General features: G+C 42.7%; 1 protein-coding gene across 1 annotated transcript; it reads right to left on the bottom strand.

Moving 5' to 3' along the window:
• Positions 1-1,498: 1,498 nt before the first annotated feature.
• Positions 1,499-4,122, bottom strand: LOC110602392 (stem-specific protein TSJT1). The gene is made up of 5 exons (XM_021739894.2): positions 3,822-4,122; positions 2,523-2,763; positions 2,303-2,423; positions 1,986-2,095; positions 1,499-1,743 (listed from the first exon to the last, which is right to left on the bottom strand). The coding sequence occupies exons 1-5, from the start codon at positions 4,022-4,024 to the stop codon at positions 1,708-1,710; spliced, it is 711 nt and encodes a 236-aa protein (XP_021595586.1). The 5' UTR covers positions 4,025-4,122; the 3' UTR covers positions 1,499-1,707.
• Between the last annotated feature and the right edge of the window lie 11,059 nt (positions 4,123-15,181).

Raw genomic sequence — 15,181 nt, 5'->3', positions numbered from 1 at the left:
TAACCTCGTTTGATAGTGAAGTAGAGGAAATACTGGCAGATCGGGTAATTAGGCGACGAGGGATTCCAAATTACACCGAATTTCTGATCAAATGGAGAGGACTACCAGAAACTGAAATGAGTTGGGAGAAGGAGGCTGAATTGTGGCAGTTCAAGCAGAAGATCGATGCCTACAAAGCAAAGGAAGCTTGACGAGGGCGTCAAGGACTTTGGTGGGGGAGATTGTCACCCTCCAAATTTCGCTCCATAGAAATTCTGCCAGGGGGAAGAATCTAGACTCAAAGGAAGTTGAACCAACATGCCTGAGGGGGAAGAATCTAGACCCGAAGGGAGTTGAACCAACATGCCATAATTGGCAGGGGAGTCTCCAAGAAGCATTAAATGCTGTCTTATCTTAGCCTATAAATAGGAGTCCCGCGAGATTGTGAATAGAGAAGCAGATTATTAGAGATTATTAGCCTTAAGAGAATTCTTGTAATCTGTACAGCCACTATAGTGAAATACACTTTCTCCTTCAGAAAATCTCTTCTTCTTTGCAAGTGTGATTGTCCCAAATTCGTCCATTGTTTGTGGGTTTGTTGAAAAGGCTTACTTGTGTTGGTTTTGGAGATAATCACCTCACAAGTGCCACACGTTGACAAGTTGAAAGGTCTTGTGGCGTGACAGTCTGCTCTGGAAAAAGGAGTTGAAGCATTGTAAGCTTTTGAAACCACTTTCAAAACTCACCACGATAATCGCCTTACCAAACAAATCTCCGGCTTCAAGAGGCGATGGATTCATTGACATCTCACTTTCTTGTTGTTTAAAGGGAAGTTGACCACAAGGACGACCGACACTCCTTGGAGGAATCACTACTGAGGACATGCAACACCTCTCAACCTAAGACACCAATAATTACAGATCTTTAAACTATCCCTTTGCTATGAAGCCCCAAGAATTTCAATAACACATCCAAAAAACTAGATGAAACAAAGCGCACCAACCAGCTGAGGAGAAGGAATCACTGCCGATGGAGCCAAAAAAAAAAAATGCAACCAAACACTAAACAAACAAAAAAGAGAAAGAAAAACATTTGCAATTTCGATTACACCTGGAGTTTTCAATTTTTACCCTGGAATGCAAACTGAATTCAGTTGATGGGGAGTCCACCATGAGAGGCAAACATTGTTTAATAATTTAATTTAACATACGTGTCTAATTTACAATACAAAAGTAGTTGCATAATACCACACAATTGATGTTATGGGTCCTTTTCAAACTGGCACCAAACTTGGCGGAGATTCCCGATCCTTCAATAATTTCAATTAGATTATTGATTTTTCTAGAACGCTAACAAATAGCCAGCTTTTACTCTCTCTGATTTAATCTCCTCGTTGTATTTCGATGTCGTTTTGACCTTGGAGTTCAGATTAAGCAGTTAATCTTTCATGTGTTACTTGTGGATATTGTTAATGAGGATATGAGATTTAAATTGCAAGCATCATGGTAATACATCCCGCTGACAAACAAACTTTTATTATCTAGAAACATAGCTGTACACAGAAGAAACCAAAGCGCTTAAGCCAAAGCTAGCAAGCTACTACTACTTTTCACAACCATACACTGTTACTTGCATTTGTACTCGGAAATTCACAATGGCCTCTTATGCCGATTGTACAGCTTCAGCATAAACTTTCGCCTTACTCTCTACTGGATATGTAAAAGTCTTCTACTCTCTGGCTGCAACGACTGCCGGCCCTTCCACCTGAAATTCATCCCACCAAAATTCACAATTACTACCATAGAATCAAGAATCAAGAAAAGCTGTTGAGACTTGTATTTATTTATTTAGAGTTGCTAGCTCAGATGGACCATTGGCGGTCACTACCAAAAGAGATTCATGCGTCCATGGATGTTCTCGAAAACTATAATCAACTAATAATAATAATAAATTATCAATCTTCTTTTGTAGCACACATGTAACTAATACGCCAGTCGTCATTTTACCTTGAAAGTAGCACCCCAGATCTCTTCCTCCTTGGCAGGAACTGCAGTGATCTTGTTTTTAGGATTCTCAAAGCTCCTCAGTTCTCCCACTGCTGTCGAGTAGAAACATCCTGCAAAATCAAGCGTTGTCGCATTGTCAATGTAAAGAAACCATCATGCTTTTGGTTATTTATGTTGTAATTACACAATTGAATGGATCAATAAAGCCAGAAAATGAGCAGATCAAACCATTTTCTCTATTTTGACATACGAACAAACATATTAACTTACATCCCAAAGCCTAATTTATTTATATTTAAACTTTTTAGCACACCCACCTTGAGGAAAAGAAGCAAGTGACTTGCCACAAGCACCTTTAAGCAATTCAATATTGTCAGCAAATGCCACGTATCCATCAGCAGTGATTCCCCAATATAGAGGAACCTTCCCAAATTGATCCTGTCACATTTCACACCCACCCCAATTGTAGTTAAAGAAAGGCCAACCAAACCTAGCTAGCAGCTTCATCAAGGCATTAACTGGTTGGTGAGAACTTACAGAAGCCACAAACAAGGTGGAAGTAGAGTTGTCAAAGACGATGAAGGCAAAGCTCCCACTAAGGTGACCAACAACATGGTTCGGAGGATACGGTGCCCGGTCACGAAGAGCCTTGTAAGCCTCAATGACCAAAATCACTTCATTTGCAGACTTGGCAAGTCCATATTGTTGTCTTAGACTTCCCAAATTGTCTAATGCTCCCTCAAACAAGCAGAAGATATCATCCTTAACCGCGAATGATCTGCCATTTTCAACATCCAGTAAATGAATTAGCCGTCTCGTAATTCCTGATGACACATATCCAAAAAGGATGTTTTACCATTGCATATGGTTATTCATATGAAATTGCTAACCTACTTTGATGAAACCCTACAAACTATTCCAGGGTAGGGACCATTTTGGTTCCTAATCAAAGTTGCGTTATCCTTATCCCCATACCCCCTCCCCTTTAGCCAGTCTATGTCTCCAATTTCAAAAAAAAGTTGACAGCGAAAACCACTGAATGCATTTAATAAGCATTATTTATCCTCACTTTTTCAAAGAAAATAAAAATTTACATTAACAGAGGTAATAAATTCCCTAATCCACAAATATTCATGATAATTCAAATAAGTTTATTTTAATACAGAAAAAATAGAATGTATTAATTAATTTCAATTAAGTTTGAATAGAAAATTTAATAATTCTGAAAATAATTGCCGGGATGTAGTGAGATGACATAATCTCATACACTTGGCAAAACGATCACGCAGACGATGAGCGAGAGAATGAGATGACAAACTTGCTCTCGAGAACCGCACCCACAAGCATCCAGGTTCGAATCAATACCGACAAAGTTATCTTACTATGATCAGATGGTTCACGTTTACTTTACCAAGTCCACGTTATCAGAGCTTGATCGAGATTCTACCTGCGTCACTACGTGGCAATCGTGCAAGAATTTTGATTATATCTGACCCACCCACAGTATGCCAAATCACAATGGCCGCGGCATCAGACACGGCCAAAACATGCTTATTACTAAATGTAAAAGTAAAATCATGCCAGTTGATGGATATCCTACGGTCAGAATTATCAAGTAGCTTTGGAGTTCAGACATCTATTAAATCGAAATAAAACAAATGAATCCTACGGTAAAAAATTCCGATCAAATTGAAGTTAGAAATTTTTTTGGCCAGTAACTTAGTGGTCTACCAATCACTTTGCTTAGACGAGAACCTAAAATACCGTGATCAGGCGTTAGATGATGACAAATGGCGGAGGCCGTGAAAACGAGTCCATTTGGAGTGCATATTTTACCTGGGCTGCAGCAAGGACTCGCTGTGGTGGGTGTAGGCCAACTGCGCGTTGTCTCCGATCTGTAAGGATACAGCGGAGGGGTTAGTGTCGAGGAAGCGCTTCACCAGAGCATCAGCCGTTATCTTGGGAGATGGCGTCCGGCATCCAGCAGCGACCAGCTCGTCCGGCGGGGAAATGATGGCACTGCTAAACACACCCAACATATCTAATCCTCTGGAGCTAGAAAAATGAGATGATAAAATCTGACACTGGCTTTAGCTCAAAAGAGTTTACAGAAATGGGACATGGGACCTGGAAGGAGGAAACGGGCGTTTCCTTTTATAGAAATATCCACGCGGGTATTATCGTCATTATGAAGGATCTTTTGGTATTTTTTAATTTAATAATAATAAAAAAATAAGTAGAGTTATTTTTATGGTGGAATGGACGCATGTGGGGTGCGGGGTCCATCGGCGGGCGATGATTCTTGAGCGCTTGAGACGGACACCAGGGGATGAGGTTATGGGGTCCACATGAGGGCAGGCTTTTGTCTTATATGTTACGTGTATTATGTGCCAAGCGCCTCAAAATTTCTACGGTTACGGAGGAGATAATATTCCAGTGTGAAAAGCATTCAGATTTTTTTTTGTGATTAGCACCGTCCGATTTATTTGGACGCTCCAGCCGTTTCCTTCAACATCTTTGTACTAATATTATTTATTATATCATTTTAATAGAATTCTTTTCCATTTCATAAATTTTGTTTTGTTTAGTTTTCATATAAGAACTTTGTGTGCATCAATATCTCCTTTAAAACCTGGTGACCTTTAAACATAAATAACTTTTTTTGAATATATAAATAATTTATTAATTAATATACATTAAATGCATAACTATCCTCCTCTTTAAAAAAATAATTAAATGCTTTATTAATTTTATTTTTAATTCTCATATTATAAATAATTTAATATATGCAATATGGGAAAGAGGATATATCAATTTTTAAATGATGAAAGTTAATTTAATTAATTTTTCAAACCAAATTCTGGTATCTACTTTCTTTTACTATCCCATGTCGTTATCCTGATTCGTCTCCATCAATTGAAATTGTCAACTGAGAGAATCCAACTCAAAGCTAAATTATGAAGCCTAATCTGTTATAGCTTGATGATGATAGTACACCCGCTTTGTGAATATTTACAAATAATTAAAAAATTTAATTACTTTTACATATAATTTTGACTGGTTGGAATTAAGAAATAAACAATTTAATTTGAGTATATTATTTTTGTAAAATAATATTAAACGAAACGGGTCCAAGCTACTAACCTCCTATCCTAAACCCACAGTTTGAGATTTCCTGTGTACCGATGGCAACTTGATGCTAGATACTCGGAATACAACATTTTCATTTTTACATCAATTTCAACATTGTTCATTACCAAAATTATATTTAAAAAAAAAAAAAAGAAAATCCCCAGCCGGAACATGTTTTAGAATGTTGGCTACCATGTACAACAGAATATGATATTACATCCTAAATTGTCCAAATGAAATTTTGCTTAGTGGTCTTCCGACTCACTCCAAGTCCAAACTCCAACGCCGAGGGAATATTTAAAATAAAAATAATCTCACAGTAAAATAAAAATAACATATTATACTTTAATTTCTACGTCATTATTTGAATCTATACGAAAAGGGGAAATTAACTCACAAGCATTAATATTTAAAGGTAGAAAGGATACTCAAATGCCTTAATCTCTCACCTAAACATGAGGAAGCGTAAAGGCCAGTGAAACCAGGGAAAGTAAATTAATAATTAATTAAAATAATGAAGGAATAAAAGAATGCTGTACAGAAAATTGGAATTATATAAATGCTTAAAAAGTATTAAAAAATAATTAAATGACGTGTAATTATTCGCTGTGGATAATTCTCAGGCACTCGTGACTTGCCCATGGTTTAGCTCTCTCCGGCCCGTGGTTTGGTTTGAATCTTCCATTCCAATGCCGCGTCTTATTGTCCTTATCCTCCAACCTAGTCTGCTACTGTTTAGTTTTTATTTATTCACTTTAAAATATAAATAACGAATACCGCTGACATCATAAGTTTAATTTTTAATTTTATAAAAAAACTTATTTAAGTAGTAATTACAATACAAATATGACCACGGTTGTGTTCTGAATATCCGACCCTTGATAAATCCATATTAGAAAGACTAGAACTTGACTCTATTAGAATCCAACGCGCAGCCCTACTCCTCCTACAAGTTTAGAATCTGTCCTGACAAGTTGGGCTGAGTGTGAACATGTGAGGTCTAGGTCTGAAATATTTATTAGTCTCATGAAACAATAAATTTCATATATTTACGATTTAAGTGGCACCGGATAAAATTAAATAACTATCTAACGATAGATAAGAACACGGTACATCCATACGTACGGTCAATATAAATATAACAGAAGAATATGAGCGTAGAATAGCGATTACATGTTATTAAAGGATAAAGGAGAAAAGAAATAAAAGGAAATAAAGAGGATAGACAAACCAAGTTTACAAAAAGTATACTCTAATTCTAATCCCTGATTAGATATCAAATTGTGAGAACGAATGAGATCTTATCATCACCGGAATTTTCATTCTCATTCATCCACTGAGATCCATATAGCTAATCACGGCGAAAATTATACAGGAATCACCCAAATGACCTAAACTCGACTCAGAAAGGCCCACAGTTCTCATTCTCGTTCTCTAGGAGGGACCAACTGTAATACCCGGCTAGACCCCGGTATCGGAATTCCTACGTTCCGGCGGATTTTCCGTTGGAAGTCGGGATTCGAGGATGTCGGAGTTTGCCCTAAGGGTATAAGAAAGGTTTTTAAGATGTTTTTAAGTGTTTTTATCATGTTTGCATGTTTTGAGTTAAGAAAATTGAGTTTTGAAATGAAAAGGCCAAGGGGACAAAAGCCAGGTTCGGCCGTCGAAGGTGAAGTTCGGCCGCCGAAAGTTGCATGGTTTCGCATGCACGTTAGGCCGCCGAAGGAAGGGTCGGTTGGCCACTACAAAAGCCCCTTTTGCCCGAGACTTGAGTGTTAAACACTCTGTTTTTGGGTCAAAGGTAGGTTCAAGCTCTCCTTGGTGTGATTTCTCATGTTTTCCTCAAATCTTGCATGTTTTAACTTGATTTGAGCTTTGTTTTAGAGATTTGAGCAAAAGGAAGCAAAGTTGAGCACTTGGAGAGTTTGAGTGAGTTTTTCCCCATCTCCAAGCTTGGATCATCAATCCTCTAGTTCTGCAAGAGGTAAGCATGGATCCTCACCTCCCCTTATGTTTAAAGCAAGTTTTAGAAGTTTTGGAGAGGTTTATGGCATGTTTTGGGGTATAAGCATGAGTTTGAGCATATGTTGCTCATATGCGTTTTGTTGTGGTTTTTGGGGCTTGAACTAGTTTTTAGGCCTCTATATGCATGAGTTATATTATATGTTAGTTGAGAAGTGTTGGTATGCATGTTATGGGTGTTTGCTAGGAGTTTGGAGGCTGAGAGCATGAGTTGTGCTCGGATTCTACCTTTCTGGAGAATCCAGGTTCGGCCGCCGAAGCAAGGTTCGGCCGCCGAACCCCTTGTGGAGGCAGTTTCGGCTGCCAAACCTTGCCCCCGAAAGCTAGGCTTTTGGGTGAGAAAGAGACTTTCGGCCGCCGAAAGAGGAATTTCGGCCGCCGAAAGTGCATGAGTTTCGTCTCTGGATGAGACTTTCGGCCGCCGAAGGTGCCGCCGAACATGCATGAGTTTCGTCTCTGGAGGGAGGTTTCGGCCGCCGAACCAGCCGCCGAAAGTGCCCAGTCCAGCCTTCTTTTGCCCATTTTTCCATGCATGCCTATGATGTTGTAGAGGGGTTTTGGGGAGATAATAAGAGTTATGTTTAAGTAAGTTTGGTCCTCATTTGAGTCCACCTGTGTAGGTACGGACCCGAGAGACCAAGGAGGCCCACAGAGTTAAGGTTTCAGAGACTGCTCAGCAGTTGACAGAGGTGAGTGGAACAGAACTTTATTTTAAAAGTTAAGCACTGTTTAAGCATGATTCATGCATCATTAATGCCATGTTTATGTAGGATGTTTTGCATTAGTATACACCAAGTTGATGTATTGCATTATTACTTGTATATGTGGATTGGACCGAGGCGATCTCAATAGCCCATAAGTCTGTCATTCTTGTATGACCTGTGTGAGCTCCTTTGGGGCCGGGCATTTACCTTGGATGAGTCCTGTGTGAGCCCTTATAGGGTCGGGCACCATGAGTAGTTAGTGAAAGACCTGTGTGAGCTCCTTTGGGGGCCGGGCACTGACAGAGGGAGTTTTGGGATCATGTCCAATCCGAGATGTGAAATGTTTGTGCAGTGATCGCATCATATGACAGCATGTTTTAAATGTGATTTTTTATAGATTCCGCTCACTGGGCTTTAGCAGCTCATCCCTTTCCCTAACCCCATTTTACAGGGCCTCAGAGAAGAGAAAGAGAAAGAGATAGCAAGGGTAAAAGGCATATGTAATAGTATAGAGTAGTGGACATGATAATGATGTACAGTACAGAGTTTATGTTATGCAGAGAAATGATGTAATAGTAAGTTATGTACTGAGTTATAGAATTGTGCTTGGCCCTAGTGCTTGTTATTCCTTTATACATGATCATTTTATGATTGAGATAATGTTGTTCTGATGCGCTAGGCTTGGTGCATGGTAGTCTTTCTATCTCTGTAGTTACTGTATGGTACCATAGCAGGTATCACTCTTCGAGTGCATACAGACAGAGCATGCATAGGCCAGGCTTAGTCGATGAGAAAAGTTTCAAGAAAAGAAAAGATAGTCAAGCAAAGAAAAAAAAAGAGAAGAGTAAGTAACAGTTTTAAGCTTAAGTATGCTCATGTATGGGTTTTATCAGGTACTTAGAGTTGACAGTAGGCTTACTACGGGTCCCGGCGGCCTTAAGCCGATCTGGATCCTAGTGCCGGTGATGGTCCGGTAAGCGGGCTGTTACAGATTGGTATCAGAGCATAGGGCCTCTAAAGTACGGTGTGCTGAGCTAAGATGCTCAGGGATTAGAGATATCTCACATCGGAAAGAGGTTGTTTTAGAGGGCAAGCACAATAGGAAGATCATGTCCACTAGGATAGGATGTTGAGTCCTGTCTTGCTGTGTTATGCCATGACTTTATGCATGTGCATTTAATGATATGCTATGATATGTTATGTTATGAGTTGCGGGTTCATGTTGTTACATGGATCCTATGATGCTAAAGTTTATGTTATGTTTTCAGAAGCTAAGATGAGAGGAACCCGTCGATCAGCTAGATTGACTGGAGCTCCGCCCGAGAATGAGGGTATGGAAGGGCGTCCCCCTGCTTTGCCAAGAGCTATGTCCCAAAGGGCAGGCAGAGAAAGATCATCAAGGGACCCTAGAAGGTCTTTTGATGAAAGCAGGAGGGAGACAGAACAGAGAAGAAGATCTAGTGATACAAGGGAAGAGATGGATGTGGATCCAAGAAGGGATGGAGGGTTAGGTGTTGGCACTATGGAGGAGGATGTGGGATCATCACAGGGAGGCGGTCAGGCCTCGGGGTATGGTTATCCACCCCACTATCAGCCCTACCCACAGGGCCCAGGATATTCGATGGGAGGTACATCGGATTATCCTAGTTTTCACCCATATTCCACATATATGCCTTATCCACCGTATTACCCCCCATATCCACCATATCCCATGTATCCACCCTCGCCTTTTTACCCCAGTCCAGCATACTCTACACCAGAAAGTGCTGCACCTCCCCCACCACCACCAGTGGTACAACCAGAAGCCCCAGTTATCCAAACACCTCAACCTGGCCCATCTGTGAGGAGCAAGGTAAAGATGACTGATTACCTAAAGTTAGATGCTCCTAAGTATCAATCAGGAGATGATCCGTTTGAGTACATTAAAGCAGTCAAGATGATAGCAGATGAGCTAGGGGCAGATGATACCAGAGCCATTCAGATGGCAGGGTTCACGTTAAAATGTAAGAAGGCGAAGGAATGGTTTGGCGTCTATGTGGACCCTAGGTTGGATAACATGTCTTGGGAGGAGTTTGCTAATGAGTTTGCCGGATGGGCATTTCCAGATAGTTCGAAAGAGCTAAAGATGATAGAGTTTGAGCAGCTCAAGCAGACAGAGGATATGAGTATTGATGAGTTTACTGACAGGTTTCTGGAGTTGCTGCGGTATGCAGGACAGGCCTATGATACGGAACAGAAAAAGGCGAGGAGGTATGCTATGAAACTGCATTCCAGGTATTCCTCTTTGATCCATGCAGCCGAGAGGGAGAGTTTCCACACCGTGGTGGATTTAGCACGAAGAATGGAGGCGAGTGCCATTATACAGGGTACAGTGAAACAGCAGCCGGCACAGTCTTCTGGTTCTAAGACCCCAGGTAGGGGTAAGTCAGATCCCTCTTCACAGGGTGCAGCAACTTCCAGTGGTAAGAAGTGGAGTGGTTCCACGCAGAAGTCGAAGAAGAATAAGTTCTGGAATAAGATTAAAGCAGGTCTGGGATTAGGCAGTGGCATGAGTTCAGGTTCAGAGGTTCCAGTGTGTAATAGGTGCGGGAAAGCGCACAGAGGAGTTTGTCGCTTTGGGATTACAGGATGTTACAGGTGTGGCCAGGAGGGACACATGGCTCGTGAGTGCCCTCAGGCATCTTTCACGGCACCATCCCATCAGACAGCTCCAGCTAGCATGCCACAGCCACCAGTTTCAGGTATGACGCAGGGCAGAGGCAGAGGGAGAGGGTCAGCCTCTTCATCTGCGGGTCCCCGAGGTGGAGGTCCGTCAGCTCCGGCGCGGATTTTCACGATGACACAGCAGGAGGCAAACACTTCTAACACCGTGGTGTCAGGTAATCTCCTCATTGGGTGTTCTGAGGTGTATACTTTGTTAGACCCTGGTGCTTCGCATTCCTTTGTTGCTCCCAGAGCCATAGAGAGAGTGGGTTTGATGACGTCTGGGTTAGAGTGTCCCCTATGGGTCAGTGGTCCTAAGTGTGATCCATCGTTGGCAGAGACAGTCTGTCGACATAGTCCAGTATTTATAGATGGTAGATGCCTTCCAGCTGACCTTGTGGTTCTAGAGTTGACAGATTTTGACGTCATTCTAGGGATGGATTGGCTATCTGCATATGGTGCTACCTTGGACTGCAGAGACAAGGTAGTTCAGTTCAGAGATGAGGATGGATCTGAGTTTGTCTTCAGAGGAGACAGGAGGGGCACGCTTAGAGGTCTGATATCAGCCCTACAGGCTCGTAGGTTGCTCAGGAGGGGATGTCAGGGGTATCTAGCTCATGTGAGAGAGCTAGACAGTCAGGTTAGGGACCCCAGTTCAGTGCCCGTAGTCAGAGAGTTCCCAGATGTGTTTCCAGATGAGCTTCCAGGACTACCACCTGATAGGGAAATAGAGTTCGAGATCGAGTTAGTGCCTGGTACCAGACCGATCTCTATTCCTCCCTACAGGATGGCACCAGCAGAGCTTAAGGAGTTGAAAGAGCAGCTACAGGAGTTGGTAGATAAGGGTTTCATCCGTCCAAGTACCTCACCCTGGGGTGCTCCAGTGTTGTTTGTCAAGAAAAAGGATGGATCCCTTAGACTTTGTATCGACTACAGGCAGTTGAACAAAGTCACTACCAAGAATAAGTATCCTCTACCCAGGATCGATGATCTATTCGACCAGCTAGCAGGAGCAGGTTGTTTTTCTAAGATAGATCTGAGATCGGGCTATCATCAGCTGAGAATCAGGGAAGAGGATGTACCTAAGACAGCTTTCAGGACCAGATATGGGCATTATGAGTTCTTAGTGATGCCGTTCGGGTTGACTAACGCCCCTGCAGCATTCATGGATCTCATGAACCGAGTTTTCAGAGAATACCTGGATCACTTTGTTATTGTCTTCATAGATGATATCTTGGTGTATTCCAGGAATGCAGAGGAGCATGCCCATCATCTGAGGATAGTCCTGCAGACCTTGAGAGAGCATGGTTTATATGCCAAGTTCTCCAAGTGTGAGTTCTGGCTAAGGAGCATTTCATTCTTGGGGCATGTAGTGTCAGATCAAGGTATAGCAGTGGACCCCAAGAAGATAGAAGCTGTAGCCAATTGGCCTAGACCCACCACAGTGACAGAGGTCAAGAGTTTCTTGGGTTTGGCAGGCTACTACAGGAGGTTCGTTCAGGACTTCTCTAAGATAGCGGCTCCTATGACCAGATTAACCAGAAAGAACCAGAGAGTCACATGGTCTGACCAATGTGAAGAGAGCTTTGAAGAGTTAAAGAGAAGATTAACTTCAGCACCGGTGTTAGCTCTGCCTACTAGTGATGAAGACTTCACAGTGTTCTGTGATGCGTCCCGAGTGGGATTGGGTTGTGTGTTAATGCAGAATGACAGAGTAATAGCTTATGCTTCTAGACAGCTGAAGAAGCACGAGCTGAACTATCCAACACACGATCTTGAGATGGCAGCTGTTATATTTGCACTCAAGATGTGGAGGCATTACCTCTATGGGGTGAAATGTGAGATCTTTACCGATCATAAGAGCCTACAGCACATCCTGAGTCAGAGAGAGTTAAACTTGAGGCAGAGACGGTGGGTAGAATTGCTTAGTGATTATGATTGCAGGATCCAGTATCATCCGGGAAAGGCAAATGTTGTAGCCGATGCCTTAAGCCGGAAATCACTAGGCAGTTTATCTCACATTACCGCAGAAAGGAGGCCGGTGGTGAAGGACTTCTACAGGTTAGTTGAGGAAGGGCTACAGTTAGAGTTAACTGGTACAGGTGTTTTGATTGCACAGATGAAAGTTACACCCGTGTTTCTGGAGCAAGTGGCTCAGAAACAACATGAGGATCCAGCGTTGATCAAGATTGCCAGGACTGTTCAGTCAGGCAAGAGCGAAGAGTTCAGATTCGACGACCAAGGGATTCTCCGATACGGGCATAGACTATGTGTACCAGACGACATCAGTTTGAAAGGAGACATTATGAGGGAAGCTCATAATGCGAGATATAGCATTCACCCTGGAGCCACCAAGATGTATCAAGATTTGAAGAAAGTGTATTGGTGGCCAGCAATGAAGAGAGAAGTGGCACAGTTTGTGTCAGCCTGCGAGATATGTCAAAGAGTGAAGCTAGAGCACCAGAAGCCGGCTGGAATGCTTAACCCACTGCCGATTCCAGAATGGAAATGGGAGAATATAGCCATGGATTTTGTATATGTTGAGGAAGTTGTGAGGTTACATGGGGCTCCTGTTTCTATAGTGTCTGACAGAGGACCCCAGTTTACCTCCAGGTTTTGGCGAAGTCTGCAAGAGGCTATGGGCACAAGATTAGACTTTAGCACTGCTTTCCATCCACAGACTGACGGACAGTCAGAGAGGACCATCCAGACCATAGAAGATATGCTTCGAATGTGTGTGCTAGATTTTGGCGGATCTTGGAGGCAACATCTACCCTTAGTGGAGTTTGCCTACAACAATAGTCATCATGCTAGCATAGGGATGGCCCCATATGAAGCTCTGTATGGGAGGAAGTGCAGGTCACCAGTTTGTTGGGAAGAGGTTGGAGAAGGGTCCCTAGCAGGGCCTGAGTTAGTAGAGATCACGAACAGGGTGGTGCCCATCATCAGAGAGAGGCTCAAGACTGCTGTTAGTCGGCAGAAGAGCTATGCAGACATTCGCAGAAAGCACATAGAGTTTGAGGAGGGGGATCTGGTCTTGTTGAAGGTGTCTCCAATGAAAGGGGTGGTTCGTTTTGGGAGGAAAGGTAAACTGGCTCCGCGGTACATTGGACCTTTTGAGATTTTGCAGAAGGTCGGAAATGTGTCGTATAAGCTTGATTTGCCTAGGTCTATGGAAAGAATCCATCCAGTCTTCCATGTTTCGATGCTAAGAAAGTTTGTGTCAGATCCGAATAAGGTTCTCAGCGAACCAGATGTGGAGATCCTAGGTGATCTCACGTATGTAGAACAACCAGTGCGGATCATTGACACCCAGATCAGAAAGCTAAGGAACAAGGAGATCCCGATGGTAAAAGTCCTCTGGAACCACCATCATATCGAAGAGTGCACCTGGGAGACAAGGGAGTCTATGCTCCGACAGTACCCCCATCTCTTTTGAGGTTAGTTCGAGTTTCTTTTGTTCTTCATGTACCTTATGTTATGTTTGGAGTATGTTTGAGTTCGAGAGGAACATTCGGGGACGAATGTTCTTAAGGGGGGGAGAATGTAATACCCGGCTAGACCCCGGTATCGGAATTCCTACGTTCCGGCGGATTTTCCGTTGGAAGTCGGGATTCGAGGATGTCGGAGTTTGCCCTAAGGGTATAAGAAAGGTTTTTAAGATGTTTTTAAGTGTTTTTATCATGTTTGCATGTTTTGAGTTAAGAAAATTGAGTTTTGAAATGAAAAGGCCAAGGGGACAAAAGCCAGGTTCGGCCGCCGAAGGTGAAGTTCGGCCGCCGAAAGTTGCATGGTTTCGCATGCACGTTAGGCCGCCGAAGGAAGGGTCGGTTGGCCACTACAAAAGCCCCTTTTGCCCGAGACTTGAGTGTTAAACACTCTGTTTTTGGGTCAAAGGTAGGTTCAAGCTCTCCTTGGTGTGATTTCTCATGTTTTCCTCAAATCTTGCATGTTTTAACTTGATTTGAGCTTTGTTTTAGAGATTTGAGCAAAAGGAAGCAAAGTTGAGCACTTGGAGAGTTTGAGTGAGTTTTTCCCCATCTCCAAGCTTGGATCATCAATCCTCTAGTTCTGCAAGAGGTAAGCATGGATCCTCACCTCCCCTTATGTTTAAAGCAAGTTTTAGAAGTTTTGGAGAGGTTTATGGCATGTTTTGGGGTATAAGCATGAGTTTGAGCATATGTTGCTCATATGCATTTTGTTGTGGTTTTTGGGGCTTGAACTAGTTTTTAGGCCTCTATATGCATGAGTTATGTTATATGTTAGTTGAGAAGTGTTGGTATGCATGTTATGGGTGTTTGCTAGGAGTTTGGAGGCTGAGAGCATGAGTTGTGCTCGGATTCTACCTTTCTGGAGAATCCAGGTTCGGCCGCCGAAGCAAGGTTCGGCCGCCGAACCCCTTGTGGAGGCAGTTTCGGCTGCCAAACCTTGCCCCCGAAAGCTAGGCTTTTGGGTGAGAAAGAGACTTTCGGCCGCCGAAAGAGGAAGTTCGGCCGCCGAAAGTGCATGAGTTTCGTCTCTGGATGAGACTTTCGGCCGCCGAAGGTGCCGCCGAACATGCATGAGTTTCGTCTCTGGAGGGAGGTTTCGGCCGCCGAACCAGCCGCCGAAAGTGCCCAGTCCAGCCTTCTTTTG

This window comes from Manihot esculenta, chromosome 15 (assembly GCF_001659605.2).
Source record: "Manihot esculenta cultivar AM560-2 chromosome 15, M.esculenta_v8, whole genome shotgun sequence".
NCBI lineage: Eukaryota > Viridiplantae > Streptophyta > Magnoliopsida > Malpighiales > Euphorbiaceae > Manihot > Manihot esculenta.
The sequence above is the reverse complement of the archived record's forward strand: the minus strand, read 5'-3'. Positions and strand labels throughout refer to the sequence as shown.